Source organism: Triturus cristatus, chromosome 8 (assembly GCF_964204655.1).
Source record: "Triturus cristatus chromosome 8, aTriCri1.1, whole genome shotgun sequence".
Taxonomy (NCBI): Eukaryota; Metazoa; Chordata; class Amphibia; order Caudata; family Salamandridae; genus Triturus; species Triturus cristatus.
This window is the reverse complement of record NC_140591.1, coordinates 777,455,273-777,481,659: the sequence shown is the minus strand read 5'-3', so window position 1 is coordinate 777,481,659 and position 26,387 is coordinate 777,455,273. Positions and strand designations below refer to the sequence as shown.

The 26,387-nt window shown below is 41.1% G+C and overlaps 1 protein-coding gene across 4 annotated transcripts in view; it reads left to right on the top strand.

The window, feature by feature from the left end:
• The first annotated feature begins 1,024 nt into the window (after positions 1–1,024).
• AP1S2 (adaptor related protein complex 1 subunit sigma 2) overlaps positions 1,025–26,387 on the top strand; it is a 116,173-nt gene continuing 90,810 nt past the window's right edge. For all 4 annotated transcript variants that reach the window (XR_014967785.1, XR_014967786.1, XM_085622223.1 and 1 more), the window contains exons 1-4: positions 1,025–1,143; positions 2,838–3,016; positions 9,650–9,758; positions 11,949–12,086. Coding sequence is in view for 2 of the 4 variants with exons in the window: in XM_085622223.1 (XP_085478349.1) it covers positions 1,117–1,143; positions 2,838–3,016; positions 9,650–9,758; positions 11,949–12,086 (453 nt within the window). In the remaining 2 variants the exon portion in view is untranslated. The remainder of the gene's footprint in view (positions 1,144–2,837; positions 3,017–9,649; positions 9,759–11,948; positions 12,087–26,387) is intronic.

The following is a 26,387-nucleotide window of genomic DNA, read 5'->3' as shown; positions in this document are numbered from 1 at the left end:
AAACTGTTTCTTATGTTTAAATAATACTTTAAACCCAAAGAATTCGTGAAACAAGCATTTTCCTTTCACATCTGCATATGTTATATTACAAAAATACAGTTAAACATATTGCTTAAAACCAGGCGCGCAACACCCATTGGACTCAAAGGGCTTCAGCCCCCCCCCCCCCCCCCGCCCGTCGTGTGTGGCAGCCAAGGGATGTGACAGCTTCCCAGGCACACACACAGCTGCACCCGAGCACTTCACAGGTCTTTAAAAGACCATTTGCATGTTAATGAGGTCTTGCTGTTGTTTCACCCCTTCTAAGAGCCCCTGCAGCTCCACTCTGCCTATTGCTTAGATTCAGCCCCCCCCCCCCGAAATCAGCTCCACTCTGCCAATTGCTTAGATTCAGCCCCCCCCCCCCCCCGAAATTTTTTCTTAGCCCCCTCCGAAACTTGGCTCTAGTTGCGCCTCTGCTTAAAACAGTGGGGCATATTAACAAGGACGGCGTTAACATTATCGCTGGTTTAGAGGCAGAAAACTGCCGCTAAACCGGCAATAAGGGGGCTTGATAATATGCTCTGGAGAATTCCCATAGAAACCCATGTTCACACCAGAACATGGGCTTCTATGGGAATTCCAAAGAGCATATTATCAAGCCCCTTATCGCCGCTTTACCGGCAGTTTTCTGCCGCTGAAGCAGCGATAATTTTTAACGCCATCCTTGATAATATGCCCCAGTATTTCTGAACCTCTTCGCGCATTCCTAGACATCCACTCTGCCTATTGCTTAAAGATTCAGCCCCCCCCCCCCCCCCCGCCCTCCGAAATCAGCTCCACTCTGCCTATTGCTTAAAGATTCAGCCCCCACCCCCCGAAATTTGGCTCTAGTTGCGCCTCCGCTTAAAACAGCATTTCTGAACCTCTTCGCACATTCCATAACATCTCGGAGAGGTATAGACAGACGGACAGACACAAACAGACTGGTAGCAGGCAGCGGTATTTTAAGCTTCCGCTCCGCCATCTCTGCGTGTGACGTCAGCGCGTCCTCGCCTCTCTTCGTCAGCACCGCCTTCTCTTTCTAGTCAGTCGCAGTCGCAGTCCGTCAGCCGCAGTCGCGGTCTCCGTCCGTCAATGGTCAGTGGAGGAGAAGCACCAAAGGTTAGTGGAGAAGCTGATATGGATAGAAAGCTTCAGTGCTTGGTTGAACAACAGGGTGTGTGCTTTGCTCAGTGATCTACCGCACTTATCTTGCTTTGCACAGGATTTGTAGGTAGATCCTTGTATCATGCTTTTTCCTTTGTTACCTTGAGCATCTTGCTTCGAGGGAGAATTATTGAGGTGAAACGAGTGGACAGTACTGCTCAGATATATTGTAAAGGCGGCGGCTGCTGCTGCTTTAATCGTTTCACTAAAACTTTATTTTGCATACCTTGCCGCTGCCTTTCTAAGGGGACATTTTTACTTTTTGATATGTATATTCCTCCTCACCGTCCCGACATACATAAAATAATACCCCAGCAGCCCTATCAAGAAAAACAATCCCAGCCAGCATGATTCGAGACTTCTCTATCATTAGTTGAGCACTGTTTATGCAGGTTGTGAAAATCGGTGATTGACCAAACATTTTGCTCTCACCTCAACCCAAAAACGGGGGTGTCTAATGAATATGAGTTCATGCAACTGTTGAAACTAGGCTCTCATCACACTACCCGGAGTGTTGCTCACCTGCCAATCTGTTCCATTATCTTAACCTCTTCTGTTTTTCTCCATACTTAATAACAGTATATCGTTACTTTATATTTCCTTGTCGTAAAAGCTTTAAACTTTAAGCATTTCAGTTCTACTTTTCCAAATGCAATGTCCTCTTTTTGCCCCAACCATCCTCCCTAACTTCTAATTGTTTTGGTGAATGCTACACACTGTCTGCACACTATCTAATGCTGTCATTTCCACATTGGCTTTCACTCCGAGTATTTCCGTGTCAATTTTTTGCTATTCTTTTGATTGCTTCATACCTCCTTTTTTTTGTTATGTACTTCAAAACGAGTTCTGCATTATGCATCACTGTCCTGCTGGAAATGTCGGCATAGAGGTTGAAGATGTAAAGTTCGAAGATGTGGAGCCCGAAGTTTGATTTCTTCGCTTACCAGTTGGATCTAATTTGAGGCACTTTGACAGGAAGTGTGAGAAATGAAGAAGCTCACTCTTCTGTTTGCTTAAGTTTCTGGAACTAACAGTCGCTCTACTTGGAAGTCTCCACGTTTACACCATTACTTCCACCTAGTTCTTACAGCCATTACATTTTGCTATGTTTACTGGAAGAAGAATCCACTAATTGCATCACCTGTTACATCCCAGCCCGTCCAATTGACCCGCAAACCTAATGTTTCCTCACCACTGTAAATCTCCTTTACCATTCAGGCTGAAGTCTGGTAACGTTCCCTCCTCCCAATACACCTATGTTGCGCTCTTCCTATTAAATGAATGGGTTTTATCTCCCTGAGCACCTTAAAATTGGGATTAAAAAATCACCTCCTTCAAACAGAAGATTCTCCTATCTCAATATCCTTCACTGCCAGTCAGGTGAACAGAGTGCATCATACATACCCCAGGATTTTATTAGATGTTTAAGGTACAGTGTAGCACCTTTAATAATTTTGTGATGTCTCACTCCTCACTAATATTCTTTTTTGTTAATTATTCATTTTAAGGTTCCTAGGTATGACTTGATGTAACCTCGTTGCACCATTTCAGTTTGACAATCTCTGTAAATCAATGGACAGAAATACAAACCATCCTTATTTGTCTTTACCAAAATGTGTTGATCTCTCACTTTTTGTTTCACTGATCAGATGCAGTTCATGCTGCTTTTCAGCCGGCAAGGCAAGCTGCGGCTCCAGAAATGGTATGTGCCATTGTCAGATAAAGAGAAGAAAAAGATCACCCGGGAGCTGGTGCAGACCGTATTAGCCCGCAAGCCTAAAATGTGCAGTTTTTTGGAATGGAGAGACTTAAAAATTGTATATAAAAGGTAATTGGCGCCTCATTTTTAAAGCTGCATCAGACTGTCTTGGGTTAAGGGAGAGAAAACCAAAGTAATGCTTTCGCTGCCAAAAATACCAGAGTAACCAAATGATTGTTTCAAATTGATTAATATTGCAAATTAGGAAGGTATAAGATCTTTCGACTATGCAATATTGTTAGATGTGCATTGTGACCTGTTGGGCACATCCTGTAGGATTCGGCTACATCATCTGAAATGTCTATTGGTTCCTGTGGTATTGTTTACATTTTTCTGCTTGAATGTCCTTACTTCAAAGTGTTTAAGAATTGTCTACACAGTTAAAGACTTGTAGGCACAGGAAATGGAGCCCCCTTCTTTTTTATTATCTTTACAGTAACACATCAAGCTTTATTTTGTTAATGAAGACCATGTACAGAGCTGTTCAGAAGGTAACACGTGGGCTGTTTCTGGATATCCAGTTTTTTTATTGCTATCTCCCATGATTGTGGGTCACATTACACCTAACAAAAAATGGAGCTGAGTAGTTAGTGTTGCATAAAGATTCAAATTTTGGTGAAACTGTCAGCCCAGGTAACTTCTGCCATGGCGAATGTATGACGTTACAATGCATACATTCACAACGCGGTTTTTACATCGTGTTTGTTACAATGCAAGTCTTTACAACGACTTATGCTGGACTTAGGAATAGTATGATTTACTATTCCAACTTTAGCCAACAGGTGTTGGAATAGTAAATCATACTATTCTTTAGTTTAGAGCGCCATCCAGAGCGAGTCGTTGTAACTCCCGCGATGTAAACATACCACGGTGTAATGACCGCGTTGTACATGTTGTTCTCCCTGACTATGTAATATATTCTTGCAAGGAACCAGCCCGCGTACATACAGAGCTCTGTTGGTTCCCATCTAGGGTTATGCTTTAGAAGTACGCACAAGTTTAGTGAAAATAGGGTATATTTTTATCTTGGGACAAAAAGGCTGCCTTCTTTTTGGGGCAAGTCCATATAGTAATTTGCCGTTCCTCTCTCCAAGATACTTGGTGGCTTTAGCAGTGATGCAGATTTAGCACAAGGAAGTGTAGTGGTGACTACTTCACCAGTCAAAGGTCACTTTCAAAGTAGTAAAGCAAAAAAACTCCGTACTTGGGTTTATAGAAAATAATCAGCCTTTACTTGGCGCAGATATGGTGCTGACATTTAATATCGTCAGGGTCTTCACCGAGGCAAAGCTCACTAGTCATTGACAGGTTTACAAGCAGTTTTGTTTTCCATTGAGATTTTTACATCATGCTTTGACTCCCCTTTCTAAACTGTCATTCACTCTTTAATGCATGGTTAGCTGATTTATAACACTGATCCGCGGGTAAGAAAGTTTAGTGGAAGGTGGGTATTGCACACAGGAATGGGTGTAAACCATTGGGGGCATGGGTTCACATTCTGAAAAGTGCCAGCTTGCATTTTCTTCCAAGGTGGGCAAAGTAAGTTCCAACTAGCTAGATAATAGTAATACTTGTTATACCTAATTCTGTAAAGCCACTGGGCCTTAGTCACAAACACTATGGAAAAATAAGTACTATTGCATTTTTATTACTAAATTTTTTTAATTTGAGGTAATTACTGCATGAATATTTAGTTTTTTTTTCTTTTCTGTAGTACCACAAAAACTTCTGAATGCAGTTGGTTAAAGAAAATTATAAAAAGGTGAAAGTGCTAAGGTACATGTGGATATTGGTTCATGAAGGAGGCCTCCCTGGCATGTCCATATTGGTTGATGTAGCTGTGATTGGGGTAGATACCTGGCGGCCATTAGCCTAGCATGTGTAGTGAAGGGTGCGGATGAGTTCTTACACCGTGGCTCTGTCCCAACCGTATCACTAGTACTCTGTCATAAAATCACAGTTCAAAAGGTCGATTCTTTTAATAGATTAGTTTTCAGCATCTTTTTCGAGAGGTGAGAGAGTTTAGTAAGATCGATGGATTAAGAGTGTTTCAGAACACAATGGTATGTTGGCATATGCTGCTATCCCAGACCCCTTTTGAGAACTCTTTATTCTTTGTGCACAATGCTTATACTTGATCAGTGAAGCCACCGATAGCCAATGAATTGGTCTTTAGTGAAGAATTAATGTGGTAAAAATTTTCTTCAGATTAAGGATAGATTTTGCAGTCTCCAAACTTCCTATTCAGATAATTTGAGAGGCATCAGCCCAGTTTATCGCCAATATAAGCAACTGTGTCCGCTCCAACCTGTGGTTCCAGTGAATTATAATACAGCTACACATTGGTCCCTATGACAACTGTGCTGATGGAGTTTTGGGCAGAATGGTTAATTATTGTATGTCAGATTTCTTACGTGGCAGGATGTGCTGTTCCCAGCAAAATTGGGTATTGAAATAGTTTGTTGCATTACAATTTAATAAGTTCTCCCTTATTCAGTGTTTAAGTGACAAGGCTCTTATTGATTTTGTTGTGCATTCCAACCGCCTTTTCCAGGCTAAGATTGATTTGTGCATTATCTGCATATATCCGAAATTTCAGCTGATGTTGCTTGAGTAATTGGGCCAGTGGTCACATTTAGATGTTGAATAGGTGTCTTTTAAAATACATGGGTATTTGTCATATAGTCCTAAAATTCCTTTTCAAGAGTAGCTGCCGCTTATCTCCTGCGGTCTTTCAGTTGTGTTTTACGTTGGAAAGAATAAACTAGCTTTTATTTGAGCGCTAAATACATTTGTAAATAAGGAGCATATCAGCAACACACGGCGATAAATATCGCAAAGCGCGCTTAGCCCTTTTATATTTATCGCTGCCTATCGCTGTAATTTATCGCCCGGATAACGCGTTATTAACAACGTGTTACTCCAGGGCGATACATTTTACATCAAAAGTGGCGTTATGTTGGAATATTGCTGTTAAACCAGCGATATTCCCATAACGATAGAAGAAACCTTGATGATAAGGAGATGTGGATTCAGCCACTGAATCCACCTCCCATTCCCTAGATAGGGTAGTCATGAAAAATAGCAGACTTAAACTACCGGCGATAACAGCGGTTAACTCTGTATTTTACATCGCTTTGGGTGTCCTGGGCCGTATTGTAAATACGGAGTAGGGCAGTTGGACATCATTTTCCCTTAGTTTTTGCAGGGAACGCCTACTTTGCATCTCATTAGAGATGCGAGGCGTGAACTAAACAGGAGCTGAATCAAGGAAACACGTGATAGCGTGTCCTTGTAAATAATGAAATATAATTATCGCCGCTTTTCGCCCAAAAACGGACGATAAAGCATGATAATTACTTCGCCAGCCCTTGTTGATGTGCCCCCATGTTCTAAGAATATGAGTTAAAGGTGTAGTGGAAAGTCTGAAGAGGAGCAAATTCAATTTCACAGTCTCCAAACCACACACACACAAATAACTGAATTCAATAAAAAAAAAGTATCCTTTCTTGTTTGATTATACCAAGAGTTTGAGACATGAAACTATAATTGAAGCTATTAAGTCTGGAATGCTGTAGTGAGATTCGGTTTTTGATAATGGTGGGTGTGCTCAGTTCTCTCTGGCACCTGTGTTGTCTATTATATTCAAGACACTGCACTGCGTACCTTGTTAGAAGTTAATGTACAAGACCTGTGACTTACTTTGGGGCATATTATCAAGACAGGCGATAAAATTATCGCCGCTTTAGCGGCAGAAAACTGCCGCTAAAACGGCGTTAATGGGCTTGATAATATGCTCTATGGAATTCCAATTGAAGCCCAGGTTAGATGTAAAGGACATCTAACCTAAGCTTCAATTTAAATTCCATAGAGCATATTATCAAGCCCATTATCGCCGTTTTAGCGGCAGTTTTCTGCCGCTAAAGCGGCGATAATTTAATCGCCTGTCTTGATAATAGGCCCCCAAGATGGTTTCTGAGAAACTGACCTTTGCCACAAAATCCTTGTTGGCACTCCAGTATTTGCAGTTGAGGTAGTTCATTGTGTTTTCAATCAGTGGTTGAGACATCTTTGTTTCTGTTTTTTTAAAGGGCAACGGTGGGGGCATATCAGCAACAACTGGCGATAATTATCGCTAAGCGCACTTAGCGCTAGGATAATTATCGCCGGCTAACGTGGATTTTTATCGCTGAGATAGCGTGCTATTAGCAACGCTTATCTCAAAAGCGATAAAAATCCTAACGCTAACTGCCTAACGTGAGATTGTCGCTGGAAACCCAGCGATAATCTCACGAAATGTGGCGTTAGCTTGTTGATAGGGCTTCCCAAACTTAGCCATGATATCCACCTTCCATAGGATATCATGGCTAAGTCAGTCCTGAAGCAGGTGTAAGGAAAGTAGCGATAACCGGGGTTATCGCTACTTTTCTTGCAGCTATGTTTCGCTTGATGATAGGAGAAATGTCGCTTAGCGACTTTTCTCCTGTCAGGTCAGGAACTCCCACTTTGCATCTCATTAGAGATGCAAAGCTGGGCGTTAGGAATTTGTGCGCTAATGCAAGGTTTCACGCGTTAGCGTGACCTTGCTAATTAGGCGATAAGTATCGCCGCTTTTCGACCGAAAACGTCCGCAAAAGCAGCGATAATTTTCTATCCCCGCCTTGTAGATATGCCCCATGGTTCTGCTGAATCTGAATGGTCCACCCAGCCATAAAGCCCTCCTTACTTTTCTTGATGCATGGTCCAGGTCTGGTGTATGTGTAGCCATTCGGTGTGCTTAGTGCAACCCTTGTTTGCATTTCAGTAGTCTTCTCTTTGGTCATGGACTTTTATTTGTTGATTGGCCGCTGTCTGTTTGCTGCAAGGGGATGGGTGGCCTTTTGAGATTGCCTGTTTAACTGGTCTTTATTGTCAGACATCTGACACCGGCTTGCTTACCTTCCTGTTCACCAGTCTGCCCACACACGAAATGTTGTGCAATGCAACATTTTCGACTCGTACTGCTGTGAACATAATTCTAAAGTCTTATGTTTATGAAATGCTCCTTCAGTCAGTCAAATTGATGGTGCATTCTACTTCTCAGGAACGATGCCTACACCCCACCATTGTATTGTGACAAGAGGGTTGCACAGGATGGGGAAAAATGGAAGCTGAATCAGATTTGTGGCACACTGGCAGCCTGGTAGAAAGTTAGAACCAAATATAACTTAGCAGCTGAACAATTGTGACTGAGCGCTGGGTTAGTCTCGTGATCCTAGACAGGAATTAATTCGGGCTCTGTGCTGCCTTCTCAGTTGGATTACCTCAAGTGGTTCTAATTGCACAGTCGGTCTTATTTTGTGTTTCGACATGCCCAATCTGCTAATTGTTTTCTGTTACAAATGATTCAACTCCTAGTTTTCTCTGGCCTTTATCCAAAGCACCTTGTTCGTACATTATTTTGCTACACTGTTGCGACATCCTCTGGTTTAAGACTTTGCAGGCAAAATGTGTAAACACCATGGGGGCAGATTTATGTTTCCTGGCGCATCCCTGCAAATCAGCAGGGATGCGCCAGGAAAGATGCGTCACGAAAGTTTACCCTTGCGCCACGATAGATGCGCCGCATTTACAATGCAGCGCATCGTGGCGCAAGGATAAACCGATGCGTGACGCATCTGATGGCGGAAGGTTGGCGCATTGCTGGAGTTGCGTCGCAAGCGCGACGCAGCTCCAGCAAGGCTCGGGGGTGCCCTATCGTTACAATGCTGCGTCAATCCTTACGCCTGCTTCAAGCAGGCGCAGGGTTTTGACCCAGCATGGCCGGAAAAGTGACTGAGTGAAATCTTGTAGATTTCACTCAGCCACTTTTCGGAGGCGTTCCTGCGCCGGTACGCCCCCCCCCCCCGTGCAGGTGTGCCCACATGTGGCGCAAGCTTTACAACGTGACGCATCTCCCTAGATGCGTCACGTTGTAAATGGGGCGCAACATGGCGCAGGGTTTACGCCGCCGCTGTGTCACAAAAGTGACGCAACTGCGGCGTAAAAGTGGCGCAAGTCCGATATAAATCTGCCCCCATATTTGAAAAACTTGATGTATTATAAAGCAGTTTACTTGCTGAAGGAGCAACAGCTACGTAGGACGTTATGAACTGATGAATAGCGAGAACTAACTTTGTGTGCCTCGATTTAAATACACATTTGTCAGTAACTACTGCTGGCATTGCAGGTGTCCATCATTCACTGAGACAGCATTGTGGCAAATTACGACTTGGATTTGTCACATGTAATTTGATGTGGTCGACTTGGTGATAACACATTTAAACTATCAGCGAATTGTTCTAAATGCTACTGACTGCCTACATTTTATGTATGTTTTCTCTGCCAATTTCGGCATCAATCATTGCTGTTTAAAGCCAGTTCTGACTCACAGGAATGTGACCAATTGTAGGATGCACAGATGTGCTTTTCTGTAATCAGTATGGGATATTAAATCTGCCAAATTAGTTATTTGTAGTTTGCCGTTCTGCAAAGGAAACAAATCTTTGCTCCTCTTCATGTATACAAAAATACAATAAAGTTGTATCAAAACTAAAATAGTCAAAAACCCATCACGCGGAAACACTGTTTTGCAAGAGATACACTTATTTTTGTGTGCCATGGCCGGTACATGAATTAAAATTCTGTCTTTAATCGTAATTTTCGTGTGTGTGCTTTTTGCAGGTATGCAAGCCTCTACTTCTGTTGTGCAATCGAAGATCAGGATAACGAGTTGATTACACTAGAAATAATTCATCGTTATGTGGAACTTTTAGACAAATATTTTGGCAGCGTAAGTGCATTGTCATTTCACCTATTTCTGCAACAATGGTGTATGTTTGTACACAAGCAACGTAACTGTAAATAAACATTTGTATTTAAAACTTTTTTTTTTTCTTCTTTTTTTTGGCTCAGACATCCACCCGCAAATAAAACCAGTTTATGAAAGGCTGCGTGGGTGTATCCAGGGCACACTGCTCTGAAATGCTTGTTGCTTTTTTCATTTCTATGGCAAAGATAAATAACATACCCTGAATTGTGGCTTCTCATATGGCCAGAAATCGGACATCTATTTCACCAATGATTCGCATGAGAGTTCACTTCTGGATTTACGATGATGGTGGTGATGAAGATTAGGGCAGTGAAGAATGCACTTTTTAATTAAATGAATAGAAAACTGGCTCTTACGCCTTTAATGGAGGAACAAGCTGTTTTCTGGCATAAATCGTAGCAAGAGGTGTTTGAGGTTCTCGCCAGAGCCTGAACGGTAATGGCGTTCTTTCACATGCAGATTCTGTTAGTTGAAGCCCTGTTTGCACTGCTGGAACTAACCGTCCTTACCATTAAGCAGCCGATTTGGACCAGAGGATGTTGGAACATTAGATTAAGCCAACAGGGCAAAAGTTACCTCTGCATGCAAAAGAGTAGTAGGGCTATTAAAAGCTGGGAGAGAAAGCACACTGTCTCTCGAGTAAAAGGGGCAATCTTTTTAGTTTGTGAGTTTTTATGTACCACTCCAGAAGTTTTCTGAAAGAAAGGACCTTGAAGTAGGAGCTGTTTGAGGGTGAATTCTGCATTGGTTGGTAATGGTTGTTGGAAAGTAAAGGCCTTTAATTACCACTTTTCCTGTTGCTGACCCTATGAGATAAGAAGTGTATAAAGTGTGCAAATCGAGTTCATCTTTTCAGCAGTGGCCCGTGCAGGTAAGGGAGGTGAGGCCGGGTTGGGAGGGGGATTCAACAGACGACCACTAGAGAAAATTATGTAATAAATGTTTCCGCGTCTGTCAAAATCCCCCACCCGGCTGCACCCATCTTACCTGCACGGGCCACCGTTGCTTCTTGCATACAGCTAGATTGTGGGTTGAGAAAACTCATCTGCACTGGATCATGGACATGGACCTACAATTTGCTTCTCATCAGGGCAGAACAGGCCGTAATGGGCAGTTGGCTGTCAGGTTGGGGGTCGGTTTTAGACCCGGGGCGGGGGGGGGGGGGCTTTTTGCTAGCACCAGGCCTCCCACCCTCGCGCTGGCCGAGCTCTTTGCCAGGGCCGATTTCGGTTCTCAGTCCGGCCCTTCTTCACATGCATGTCCTTCAATACACAGGCTTCTGGGGGGAGACGGGATATGGGGATGTGGCATCGTGGGTTACATTTCCTGCCGCTACTACAGGAACACTGAAATTTCAATGCATCTGATTTATTGAAGGTGGGTGATATATTTCTGTTCACATTTATAAAGTGTTACTCATACACTTTTTTCCTCTTTTTTTAGCACCTTCTTTTTGTACCCTCTTTCTCTCCCCCCCCCCCCCACCCCCCCTTCTGCCTCCATTCTCACCTTTCTCTTTCTCTCTTGTATTTTCTCTGTCTCTCTGTCTCTCTGTCTCTCTCTCTCTCTCTCTCTCTCTCTCTCTCTCTCTCTCTCTCTCTCCTTACCGTGCATATGAATTCCCCAGTTAGGTATTTACTGCCTTGCCTTGCTTTTCTTATCTTGTAAGCCCGTGTAGACTATAGTTAACATTTTTGATTGGACATTTGCTCATTCGGAAAGATAGTTTCATCTTTGCACCCACTCGCTAGCAGTGACCAACCCATAAGTCAGTGGCGAGCACAGTCCGAGGCAAAGAGCTAGGCAATACTTTTTCATCCTTTTTCTCCTGGCTGAGTGACAGTCTGATCGCTGTCACAGGCACATCAGCAGCAACATTCCTAGTGGGGTAGTTGGCCAAACTCGATTGTCTGGAGGAAGGGACTGCAACAGGAAAGCGATTCATAAGCGCACGATTGTGTGGAGAGGAAAATTCTCTTGTCACAGTTAATGAAAAGGAAATAAGTTCACCTGTGCCTTTTGAACAAAAGTTAAATAAAACGTGACGATCAGCTGAGTAATGTGAAATTCATCCAATGATGTAAACGTGAAGGATTTTAACATGAAAAAATGATGGCACACTGACCTCATTCGTTTTTTTTTTCCCCTCAGGTTTGCGAGCTCGATATCATCTTTAACTTTGAGAAGGCCTATTTCATTTTGGATGAGTTTCTGCTTGGAGGAGAAGTTCAGGAGACCTCCAAGAAAAATGTTCTCAAAGCTATTGAGCAGGCGGACCTCTTACAGGAGGTAAGAACGGGACTTCTTCGACCTAAGCACGCAAGCATGCAGTGCTCTGGTCAAAGACAGCTCTGTCCTCTCCTCTCCACCCTGCTACTTCATGATAGATGTGGCTTTTTTTGCATGCCTAGCATGTCTTGTTTTTGTCTCGTTCTGTTTATTTGTGATGTGTGCTGTACCACATAACTACAATTATTTTATTAGTTTTGTATTTAATGTGTTTGTCTTTGCTGGCTTGCTTAATGGCGTCATCTTTCTTTCGAAATCTTGTTTCCTGTTTCAACATCTCTGCTGTAGCTTTGTACGCTGTTTTTTTCCTACCGCAGATCACCGTTTCCTTTCTCCCCTTTCTGTTTTCCATGTTTAGCCCCTCCACCACCTGTTGAATTGATGACTGTATTCAGTTTTGCTTTTTTTTTGTCATAAATCTGATGCTGTGTGCTTCTTTACTGTTTCATTGCTGAAATCCAGAAGGTAGACTCTCTTCTTTGAGGCTTTTTCCAGGTATAGTTAATTAACACTAACCCTTCTAAGACTCTGTATCTAGTTGTGTAGGTAATATACCAAATTAGATTACATTTGCCAGCACTAAGTGTTTTGTGTAGCTCGTAGAAAATTAATTTATGCCTTTCAAAATAGAAAACGATGATACTTATCCTAACTTGCCCCCGTATGATAATGTAGTAGCCCAGTTCGTAACCTCTTTACATGTTGTTGCATTTGTTGCTGGACTGTGCGTACTCCCCATTCCCCCCCCAAGAATTTGCCTTGAGACTGTCTACACCTCTATTCTCATCAGGCCGGCAGACATCTTCCTCATAGGCGTCCAAAAGTAAACTACCATTTTATGTAGGTTGCGTATAGTGTCCTACAGTGACCATTAAACATGTTAATCCTAGTGCATTTACCATCCATAAATAAAGGGTGTCTAATTCACATTGCACAGTGCCCAGGACATAAAGTTTAGGGTCAAGGGCAGTAGGTTCTCATGCTTATTTTGCCTTTGGACAAGTAGGCCCAGGGCAGTAGGTTCTCATGCTTATTTTGCCTTTGGACAAGTAGGCCCAGCCCCCTGAAGCACAAACCCATTTAGCTGCCAGTTTGCAGTATAGATCTGTGAAAGGATTATCTGCAACTTGCGCAAGATGTGTAGTGTAATTTTTACATGTATATGGTTTAAATATGTATATATGATACATTAATGCAAAGCCTTTAGTATGAAGGCTAACGCTGTAAGGAAATGCAGTGAGCTCATTTTGCAGAACTGACAGTGGTTCTGGCACAAAACTAACAATCTGAGGCTACTTATAATGCTCCCTGATTACAGGCAGCAGCCTGACCGCAGGATTTGTAGTTCTTTTTCCAACTTAAAAGAAGCGTTTTGATAAATTTTTGTGCAACTTTAAATACCGTTTCTCTGAGTAATCTTTTAGTAAAAATGTGTTTGATTCGTTCAATATATAATATATGTGTATATATATATATATATATATATATATATATATATATATATATATATTTTTTTTTTTTAAACCCGATTTACAGTTCAGTTCATTTAGTCTTTATTCGATTAAAAATCATAAAAGACACAGCATCACAAATATATAAGCCACATCAATAAATTAAATAAAATGGTATTAAATACACCAAGACTAATGTAATAACAGTAGATCAATAATCACAGTATACTCTCATAAAACCCAATAATAGCTTTTAAGTTTGCAGATGATTCCTCCTTATAACCCAGCACGTGGACCAGAACTTCGCCATAGCAACCACAATCACCTCCTTGGTATCACACTTAAAGATACGCAGAGCTGTTTGCGCTGAACTTATGCCTAACTGTTTACACAGGGGCTTGATCCATTTCATGCGGGGAGCTCTATATGCTGGGCAAACAAATAGCACATGCGGAATAGTCTCAGGAAACCATGGGCAACAGTGACAGGAGGTATCCGTGTTTGAAGCCTGATAATTGCCCCATTTTTTTGTAAACATTTTTAGGGGTAAACATCCAACTCTAAATTGATGGTACAACTTCCTGTCAACGGTTCCAATAATAATGTCCCAATAGGGTTCCAATGAATAATCAACCTTATTTACAGATAATTAGTGCAAAGTCATTAGGGGCAACATGAAAATAAGGGGCCTAATTCTTAAAGCCACGAAATTGCATATGCCGATATTTCCTTGTATTCGTGCAGATTTTTTAACTTTCAGAAATTTGCAAACGTTTAATGAAGTATTACTGAAAACAATTCTCCTAGAAAACTTTTATGGTTTCCTTTTTGCATAAGCAAATGCATATACATTTCCACAGGTTCAAATCCCAGATGATCCACTAAGCCTTTCTTCCTTCCAAGATCAACAACATGAGTATTGTTAATCTGGGTAACAATAAACGCGCTTTTTCTACACCCCTCCCACCTTTTTTCCCACCCTGGGAAACCTATCTCCTCATGCCCATGTCAGGAGAAAATTTCCAACCTTTTCTAGTGTGGGAGGAAATTGGAGAGGAGTTGGTGAATACCTTTTAACATGCAGTTCGCTAAAACTGACCAAACTAGCGAACTGTATAGCCTCATTTGCCCAGGCATTTGTCCTCCTGCCTTGCAATGTAATGAATGGTCTCTTTTAATTACTTTTGATACTGCGGGGGGGCGTGCAGTGCGACTAATCCGCACAGACAGCCGGGTTGAAACTCCTGTTTTTACACTTACTGTGGTTTATGAAGATGGGGCCAGAATCCACCACCATTAAGATATTTAAAACACAGTGGCCTGATTGGTGCCTTCAGCTGAGTAAACCAAGCAAGAAACATACCTTGTCAATTGGGTACCCTCTGTAAGAGAGATCCGTCACCTGACAAGCACGTGGCTGCATAGCTACAAGGAATCTGGTTCCAGAACATGAAATGTAGACATTTTTACCGAATTAAAATAGTGCTAGCCAAACAACCGAAAAACAAATGTATATAGAAATGAGGCAGATCACACATGTTCATATTCAAGTGTGCTCTATGGTGCAGCTTTGTAAATTCGCCCTAGCTTGCAATTTTTCATAAGTGGAATACATTTTGTTTGTGTAAGGATAAGGTTGTGTGCCAGATTGTTACTTTTTAAAAATTATTTACAAATATTATTTTTCTTCAAGAGGTCTAGTATATGGTTGTAAACCCTGAGTTCTCTCTCCCTGCATGCCTTGATTTCTTTCTCCTTTTGTCTTCTTAATACGATGTTCTCCATATCTTAGTGTATTTGATATTTTTCTTCCCTGTTCCAGTCATTGCTTCTCACTTCCTACCCCATATTATTTATACATTTCAGTGTCCAATGTTGCTTCTGTATAGGCCTTCACATTTGACATTCTGTTGTGTATGGCAGGACTCCAACCTTAATATCTATTTTGACGCAATCAGGTTATGTTCTATAAAGCATATGTGTTGCACATTCAGATTTTTTTTTATTAGACTACAGAGTGTAAAATGTAACTTTATCTTAATAATTTAATTTACCAAAACACTCTTTAACAAGGGACACCATCATGTTAAAATCCACCTTCCAGGTGCTTGACCTTATTAAAACTTGTGTGGAAATTGAATGAATAATCATTGAGCTACATATGCACCTTCATGGCATAAAAACGACATATCTGTAGTCTTTACAGATTGGAGCATGGGTATATAGTAGTAATCAGTCCACCAGTTCTTCTTTTTAATCTGTTTTCATTACCCTTTCCTTGATACAGAAACATATTCACTCTTCAATGAAAAAGAGTGATGTTTTACAGTTGCATTCTTTTCGGACAAGGCAATGCAACACATTTCGATTTGGTTAGTGTAATCAGTTGCTTTATGAATAGGAAGTGTAATCCTACAACATGGAATTTGCTTTAAGCATATGTTGTTTAGATCTTTCTCATTGTTGGATTGGGCATGACAGAACTCTGTAGGTTACTGTAACTTTTCCAGCCTCTTGACGTCATAGGGCTCGGCATGCTTTGATTTCTTTCTCCTTTTAAACAGCAATCCAAGCATGCAGTCTGGCGCACAACGAAATCCTTCTACAAAAACTCTTATTCCACTTACGAAGTATTGTAGGCTAGGGTGGATTTTCAAAGCTGCACCATAAAGTATAATTTATTATGAACATGTATGATCTGTATTATTTAATATATATTTGCTTTTTGTTTGATTGGTTTTCATTGTTTTAATTAGTTCCAAATGTCTGCATTTCATGTTCTGCAATCGGATTGCTTTCATTTAGCCTTTATAATGTTTGTGCAGCTGTATGTCTGGGGGCATTAGATGTCACAATCATTTTAATCACTTACCACCCCCTTTCCCCTTTAACATGACCTTTGTTTTTATGCTTGCAACCCCCAACACAATCCTTTTTTATTTCTTATAAAGCATAGATTCCTTCTCGTTGAGTATGTAGACAGCGCATATCTTTCCATTGTTGTCTGGGCCACCCCAAGATGGTTGCTTGTTTTGGCCAAGAATAGTCCTGCATGCACCCTCAACTAAAGATATGAGCGATACCTGCCCTAAAATATTTAAGACCAAGACTTACTAAAAAAATGAGCCAGGGTGCTTATTTTAAAGCAGAAGTTGTGCTCTGTAAATACCTCATTCATTTGCTGCACCATTCAAATTGTGACCCTAGTGCCTGCAAGGTAACTGTACTTGTGACTGCTTGTTTAGTAGTGAAGCATAGCAATAATCTGTGTTCAGTGGGTTTCCTAGTCCTCTTGGCCCCTGTGCCACTGCATGTGCTGCAACATTCAAATCATGCCCCTAGTGCTTGCAAGGTAACTGCATTTGTGAATTCTTGTTTAGTACTAAAATATAGCACTAATTGGTGGGTTTCCTAGACCTTTCCATTGTTGTCTGCGCCACTCAAAGATGGTTGCTTGTTTTGGCCAAAAATACGGCCACATGCACCCTCTCATCTAAAGATATGAAAGGTAATTGCACTAAAATATTTAAGACTATGATTAGACAGGACGCTTGTACTGAAGTAGCAGTTGTGCTCTATAAATGCCTCATTCATTTGAGATGGCTCACTTTGAACGCATGGAGTGCTGGACTTCACTCTCTGATTATCTTCTTGTGTAAGAAATGAAGGAAGGAATAATATTTGTATACCCTTCAGTAGATCTTTTTATTTTCTCTCTGACTCCTATTCATAGGAAAAGGAAGCAGCTACTTTTTCAAAATCCAAAGAAGGGACCCCCTTCACTTATTAAGTTATCAATGCAAGCTTATGACCGGGGTGAAAAAGACAACAAAATACAAAGGGGTCCTACTAGCCTGAACTACTTTTTCATAAGGAATAATCTGATCGTAAACCGATCCAGACCAACTCTCTATTTATTTCACAAATTTCTTTTAAAAAAACCAAAAGGTTTTAATAGTCTTTTTCGACAAATTTATAGTTAGCCTCTGTGTACAATTATAACATTTTCATACATCATTTTAATATAACTACATCTGTTTTTAAGTATTTACATTCATTTTTCCTAGTTAAACGCATTTTACACCATAAATTATCAAGTGCCCCTATAAAGCCTCCTCTTTCACACGCTCATCTAACACCCCGTTCAAACCACACATTCATCATACAGCAGTCCAGAAAAAATTAACATCCCCCCCATACACCGGCGAAATCTCTTCTCCCCTGGTGTAGTGTAGAAGACTGGACACACCAGCAGTCAATGCACGTTTTGTTGGTTCCGCAATTGTTCTACCACCTTCTGCAGGACTATATTAACTTTAAGTAAATAAAAGGAGGGCCAAACGATGAAATTCTCACATATATTTGATCAGCAGAGAGGCTTGATACTTCATATCTACCCACAAGTGAAGAATGATCTTAATCATTTATCCTTAGTCACCGAGCCTTCCTACTGGTTAAAGGGGTAACCTTCACTTTGGTTTCCACTTGGGATGCCCGCAAGCAGAATGAAATAATCTTCACTTTTGATTCAAACTCTTTTGTCTCCCAGGGAGTGTGAGCTTGATCCAACCAACAGATATCCTTTTACCCCAAACTTATAACACCTGCCTGCAACTTCTTCCACACCGCAGTCGTGGACTTTCATGCCACAGTCTCATACCTGTTGGCGCTCTGGCTAGTAGGACCCAATTGCATTTCATTTAGTTAGTAGTTGCTTACCACTGCAAGTAACTAGACTTTACCAAAACCAATATACTGTGTGACTAACTCTGCACAGCCATCCAAGGTGAGTTACCTTCAACTGAAGGGGGTAGGGTAAGTGCAGCTTGTGGGGCGGCAGGGCCCTTGATACTCTAAGCCTGTGAGGTCCGCTGACTATAATAGCAACATCTGTACACGCTGGTCCAAGGGCACATGTTTACTGTAATTCCATATGTGCATATATTTGCAATGTGTTTACTACAAATGCCAATAAAAAGAATTTTCCCCCCCAAAAAAGTGCAGCTTGTGGGGCTGTGATTCTCCAGTGTGGAGCCCCTTCTAAGACTCAAGAAGCTGTTTCTGCGGCTGACAGTTCTGCACTAGCTTTGTGGGCATTATAGAACTACTTTGCTACATCCTGAAAGCTATAATATTAAGTCGGTGGCTCGACATAGCCATTTGTCAAATGCCTTGGCTCTGCATATATTACAAGAGTGCTCGCAGCAGTCCGCTAAAGTTGCCAAAAGCCACATGCTAAGAAGGCTGCTTGCTCCTCAGCAGAGTCCTGAGTATGTGCACTGTCATTGAAGATTGTCGCCTCCCAGATTATGGGTCCTATCTGCCTCAAAGCAGTCTTTTTGTCATCCTACTGCCAACCTCTAACACAAGTTTGCAGCTATATTTGCTTCTTCGCATTCTCTTCAACACTTCTAGTCTTTAGCTTGGACATGGAGTGATCACTAAGCTCAAAGCAGCTGTTTAATGAGCATTGTTTCATCCTGGCATGCCCTCTTAATGGTTTCCAGTGAGAGTCTTGAACACCATCCTCTTTGTTGTCAATGGATGCTTTACATTCATGACACACTTTTCCTAAAGTATACACTGTTTTTTAGAAAAGTTGTAATCCGAGGTAGAAATTCAGGGGGCTGTCGCCAGATGATTATAATTAATCATCTGACAGTTTGCCATTGAACCCTATAATAACGTATGATGTTTTTGCTTCCGGGTGAATACAGAGTTAAAAATTCCTTTGCACAGTGTCGGATTGCATAAGTATGGAACATTTAACTGGAAATGTGGGCCCTTGTGTAACGTCTACCCCTGATTTTAGTTTATTCCTGAAACATTGTATTTACACTGATTGCCAGTCATACTATTGGTATCATTAGTGGTCAAAGTTGCTTACCTTCCCCCCCCATAAAACTTGTGGTGACCAGTTGGCTACCCCACCCACGGTTCTGTAATGATGTTAATAAGAAATTAATGTTTGGATATTGGGTGAATCCGACTAATAATGCACTCATTAGGTAACAAGCGTTTAACCCATCAATCTACTGTGGAGGAATGTGATGGATAACAGAAAGGAAAGATGGAGGAGAGGAAAGCACTCTCTTTATCTTTAACATCTTATCCAGGAAAATGATTATTGGATAGACGTGCCAATAGGATTTCTTTTGCAATTTGGCACTTGAAGCTTCCACTGTCCATCTATGGAATTTTGGAGGACGCGTATATTTCCAGCATCTAGTAATTGCTGAAGGCTGTGCAGCTTGAGTTCATATCTCCCTATTCTAAAACCGTGCTTGCAGCATTTTTCCACAAACTAGTTTTCTCTAATAAGCCGGCCTTTAAATCGTGTTCTTATCTTGTCACTTTTGCTTGGTATTCAAAGACCGAGGTCAAATGTCCGGCTGTGTTTTCTTGGTAGCCTGGTGTGTGTTTTGTTGTTGCTTTCGACTGATTTCAAAGTGAGAGTGTTAACAGGAAAGGGAATGCAGCGAAATTTCTCCACGGAGTCTGCTTGTGCCCCTTTATTTTTTGTTTTTTTTTTACTTTTGAGCTACCTGTTTGAGATGGCTATCTCGTTCTATAGTTGCACCCGATATTTGCACTTTTTTTTTGGTAAAATACCTCTTTGAGTCTATTTTGTGAAACTGCCTTTTTAGGAAAAAAGTACAAAACCTGATGTCACTCTCAGCGTCAGCCTAACATATGGTAATCTTGGCCAATATACACTGTTTATGGCCCATTCGCTGTCAAGTACAAGATAAGATCTTTTCACAGGAAAGAGCCAGCCACATTATAAGACATTTTAACAATTCCCGATTTTCACTTTCATGTGTAAAGCATATGTTTTATTTATGACATCTGTAGCAACTCGTTTTGTAAAGCTGTATAAGTTTAAAGGCACTTTTTATGAAAGCTTTTGTGTGTGTTTAGCTACACAATAATTATGTATTCTGTCTGCAACTGTGCATTTTTCAGAACAGACCTATTGTTGGATATAAACTATTTCCTCACTTTTCCATGCAGGCATTGGGGTCATGATTTCAATGGTGCAGTGGCACAGGGGTCAAAAGGTCTATGAAACCCACTGAAAACCAATTATTGGTATATTTTACTACTAAACAAGCAGTCACAAGTGCAACTACCTTGCAGGCACTAGGGTCGGGCATTTGCATCTTAGCTAAAATAAATATTAGCAAAGCCAATAAATCTCACTTAGAAAAGACCTATTGAAATCTCACGTAGAAAAGACCTATTGAATTTGCCAATGCTTGTTCTTTTATCCTCTATTGGACTGAAAGTTGTTAACCGTAGCTCCAGTTGTGTAATAGGTAAATGAACATCATGAACCATATATACTTGCTACAGTAAAGGCATATTATGACCTTTAATTAAGCAGCAGCCCTTTGCCTGTGCGTGTCCCCTTTAATTCCCTGAATGTAATCTTGGAGGCTCTTAGAGCAAATATACCAGTGCCCCCTGATTCTGATCTCTAAGTTAGAAGCTCCTATTATCTTTATCGAAGAGAGCGCAATTTATGAATGTGTATTATTGGGTTGTATTTCTTGTTTTCTTTTGCTATGCGGTAGATCTTTGATGTTCAATGAAACAATGCACTTGTTTCTTACCCATTTAAAAACTGAGTTATTTATGTTAATAGCTTTAAGAGCTAATATCTGCTTTCTTAATGAGGACATTACCTTGTCTCCTTTTTTTTTTTTTATTGTATTACACACCCCAGTGTACCCTCTAGTAGCTAAACTGCTCTCCTTTTCCCCCTAAACCCAGCCTCCTCCTTTCCCAGGTGTGAAACGTTTCCTTTCTGCTTTTTTCCTGTTATGTCAGTGCTCATTTCATGTGTTCTGACTGTAAGTATTGTTTGATGGTGGATGGCTCCTGTGTGGGTTCCCTGTACCTTTCTTTGCATTTATTTAGAAAGAACGTTACAAGACTACTTTGCAATCAATCTCATTTCCCCATCAAACATTTGCTAAGAACATTCTTGAGATGTAACTTCCTCTTTTGGGGTCTTACTGGAGACTTCGCCGTTTGTCACCTTATTTATTCCCTTGCTCTTGTGTAGGAATACAGGTTTTAGATCTGCCACTTTTTTTGTTACATAATACCTAGTCCAGACTTGTTGACATCTGCCACTGTGAAATGTAAGACTCCTTTGTTTGCTCATGTACTTATTACTACAGATAGGTGAATATTTTATGGATGAAACCGGAAGAGCTTCACCATTTTCGTCCGTGCCAATAATTACACCATTGCCAAATTGCATTCTTACATTTGCTTTTAATCCAAGATCTGGTGCACGTTCTTCAAAACCAGAATCTTCTGTTTCCTAGAACCAAGCAAAATGAGAATGTCATTTTGGACAAATGCCGTCAGGCGTCCAGAAAGACCAATAAATACATCTTGTATGAAGGTTACTGGGCATTCTAGTCAAATGTGGTTATTGGCATACCAGTGGTATGACACACGTGGCTTGATGGTATCTGAATTTAGGCCCTTTTGTTGAACCTTTCTTTGAACAGGTCTTTGGATGGTGCTACTCTGACAAAAGTCAACAATATTACAAGGATTTTGAGGCACAAACTAACACTACAAATGCAGTGGAGTCTTAAACCAAAGAAATAGATTTCTTAAATAGAAATTTAGGTGGGGCAAAGGATTTTTTCCAGCGTTCCAAAGCTGATAATGGATGTAATGCCAGATTAGACTAGGACTTTTTCTTCTCCCTTGAAACGGACTTTTAAAGGCAAGAATTGGTTTCAGGAGGTGATTCCTACCTAGCTGTAGCCACTGTAAGAGAAGGTACCTTCTCAGTCCCTCTCCCCCAATGCAGTATGTTAGACAGTTTGCATTCCAGACACCTTCACAGAATGTAGAACCAGCAACTAAATGAGTTCTAGGCACAATGGATCTGGCACTCATTCAGCAGTGTTAGAAAAAGCCCCCTTAAATAAACCAATGTTCCATGTCTCGGGCAAGCTACATCCGGCACTACTACAATAGTCAAGAAATATCCTTTCAGCCGTGGCAGGTTATAAATACTCTATCTAAAATATTCAGTTCCACCTTATATGTTCTGAAAATATCGTCCTGCCAAGAAAGGAGCAGGCTCAGAAAAATAACTATCCAAGAAAACTGATCATGCTGCTGTTGCAGTTCATAGACTGTTAGTTTGCCTTTAGAACATTCAGTTTATGTGATCCGTCTTTTCCATCCGTCATCTTACGTAACAAATGTTTTTATTACGTACATGGCTTATGCATTTTGCTCGGTTGTCTTGAGATGATGCTATTAAAGGAGGCTTGTAAAAAACAACTAATTAACTTCAATCAGATGATACTGTCTATCTTTCTCTCATCCTTTTGAGTTTTCACTTTTGTGAAAACCGACTCTTAAGATTTATTCCTAAGATGTGAGTTTCTAGGCTGCTGTTTGAATCTGTTCAAGGCCTTCTACAGCACACAAGCTGTAATCGGTAAAGCAAATGCAGCTCTGTTTGAAGTAGTGCCTCAGAGCATGTTTTCAGCCTTCTAGTACACGGTGTTAACAATGGCAAATAACATAGCAATGGTGAGTTTCAAGCTACTGGGTTATCATTCCATGGAATCAGCCTGTCAACCACTTTGCCACATAAAGAAAAGTAAAGTGCACACTCTTAGAATGACCTTTTAAAAGTTTGTTCTAGAGGTAGGTCAAACAAGAGGTAGTAAAAACCATTAGCTGTGAGAAGGGTTGCTCTGCAACGATTAAAACAAAAACAAAAATCAGGTCCATTGTCTGAGGAAAGAAGTCCTTATTGAACATTGAGTTGGACACCTCTGTCACTTACACTCAACATATTTTATGATCTTCTTTTGTGAAGCTACCCAGTAGACAAGATCTATTGTTGGGTAGGAAGGCGGTGCAATGGCTGTTAGCGTTGCACAGAATTACTTTGTTGCGAAGAGTCAGAACCAATTGTTCCCGAATCTGTGGTGCTAAAAAGTTTTCTACTTGAACACTGAAACTTAGTTGTTCGCTTTTTAACCTGTCATATTTTTAACTTGCCATATTTGCACATCGGGACACTTGGAGGCGCTGTTTTGGTCAGCACTCCAGTGTTTGTGGGTCTCCTCTATTAAATGAGACCTGCTATGCGGAATCACTGCTGGCGCGCAAGCCCGTCTGTGGCAGGGACCCTGCTTCTTCCCAAGAAAGTAAGATCTCTTGCAAGCAACGTTGTTTACAATCTATCTGTTTAATGAGCTGAGATTTTACTTGTAAACTCTGCTCATTCACCCATCTTCCCGTCGCAAGGCTTCTATCAAAACACAAAACCCTTTGTTTCTGCAAAATGTTTTTACTCCACTGCTGGTCACTACCAAAACATTCTTCTGAACTTCTCTCTTTTTTAGAAGAGGAGCAACCGGACACTATATTTTTTACAGATGCTTGTCTACACAACAAATCCGGCCCTGATCTTGTGCAGACCCTCTCCCTTGGCTATGACATTCAGCGAAGAGATCGCGAATGCAAGAAGGCTGGATGTTTCGCTAATATTTTGAGATACCTTCAAATGCCTCATTAAACCAGACTTGGTAACAGACTGTCAAAGTATTACTATCGCAATCACTTTCTCCTCCACCTGTATCTTGTCCGGGATCATAATATATGGACCACCAGGAGACCATGGAAAAGTCTTCAATCTCTCCCTGAAATCGCCGCCAATCTTGCCAGTTTCTCCCCAATTTCCCCCTTCTAGGGGATTTGAACTTACATCTTGATGAACTACTAAATCCCCATGCCTCTAGTCTTCAAGATTTCGCAGCCATTCAGCTAATAAAAAGAGGAATAGGCTCTACACAATGTAAGGGGCAACTACCTGATCCTATTTTTTTTCCCAATGATAAAAAAAGCTGAGTCTTGGACCCTATTCCAGTGCCTTGGTCTGATCATTACCTGATCCCAATTATCTACGATAGGGAGGCACAACCCTCGCATTTCAGAACGTAACTGGTCAGAACTATTGGTGGAACAATGGAACCAAGCCCTTTGAGACTGTAAGCCTACCCTAGATTCCAATCTTACCTTAACTAATGAAAAATTGTACTCACAAGATTGAATCTTCTCTGGATCTAGTTATTCTTAAGAAAATCGGTAACAAGCGAGTTAAAGAGAAAATGTCACCTTGGTATTCCCGTAAGCTCCGCAACCTGAAACAGAACTGCACAAGAGCGGAAAGGAAATGGTGTATAGATTATGTAGAGTTAGGCATACAGGGAAACTATAAAACTCTATCGGACAGAAATTAAAAAAGCACAAGCACTTTATTTCGAAGAAGGAAATCAACCACGCCGCCAACTCCCCTTGTGAAATCTTTTAAATCGCTAAAAGTTTACTTAAGCCTCCTTCTCCAGATACATCATTAGATGCCACGCCAGCTCGTTGTAACGAACTTGCCGAGATTTTTTTCACCAAAAAATACAAGATATTTACAACAGATTTGACTATTCTTTTTCTTCTGGCAGTCCTCCAACCGATGAGAATATTCCACCTTATTCTAATCATTTGTTGGAGGAATTTCCCTCTTTCAACTATGATAAGCTCATAGAAATCGTATCTGAAGTAAAATCAGGCTCCCCATCTGACCCGGCATCTCCACTTTTTCTAATTAAGGCTGCTGAAGTAGTGTCCCTAGCTTTGCTTGAGCTCCATTACCACTAGCCAAGATCCCTTACCTTGGAAACGGGCCATGGTTAAAGCCCAATTTGGACCCGGAGATTCTAGGCAATTATGGTCCCATCTTCCAGGGTTAAGTAAAATTCCAGAAAAAAATGTCAATCTGACTTTATCGAAGTTCCTAGAAAATCATCATTTATTTCACCCCACCCAGACAGGATTCCGACCTCTTCATGGCACGGAAACTGCTCTTCTTACAGTGGTCGAGTAATCTAAGAGACCCCTCGATCAAGGAGGATCAGTCGCCATTATTATTCTCGACCTGAGCTCCATATTTGATACATTAAACTATAACCTTCTTATAAAAAAGACTCTGGAATGTCGGAGTTATGGAATGTGCGATCACCTGGATACAGTCCTTCTTGGAAGACCAGACCTTCCAGGTTTTTAAAGGAGGCAACATCTCAGACCACCTTCCGCTTAGATTTAGAGTGCCTCAGGGCTCATCGTTGAGCCCTGCCTTGCTCAATATCTATATGAAACCTCTTGCAGATATTGTTTTACCTTACTTGATCAATATAGTCACGTGTGCCAATGATATCCAACTGGTTTTCTCCTTGAATCGCAACTAGAATACCCCATCATTTTCTCCTGATTTATGTCTAGGAAAAGTGGCAAAATGGATGGAATAGACTCTTCTCAAGCTTAACTGAGACAAAACCGAGCTGACGATCTTGGGCAATAACCTTAACCCAAAGCTGCCATTGACATCGCCAATCTACCTGGGCCCTGCTCCTTCTCCTAAATATACTATCAAAAGCCTTGGTATGTAGATAGAAAAATCCCTTAAACGTGACCAACAAGGAGTGAATCTGGCAGCTATATGCTACGCATGCTTGAAATGATTCGCAAAATTCTCCCTCTTCTAGCATTTACTGCTAAGAGACTGATGGTCCAAGCTCTTGTTCTTTCATGCCTGGACTACAGGAACTCCCTCTATCTAGGGGCCCCAAAGACCACTACACGGAAACTGCAAATAACACAAAATTGTACTCTTCGGTTGCAGCTCAATATTCCCAGAGCCCAATCGGGCAGCCAAGCATTGAAAATCCTACACTGGCTGCCTGTGGCTGAAAGAATGAACATCTCCCCTTTCGGAAATTGCTTTAAACCGGATTGTACCGGA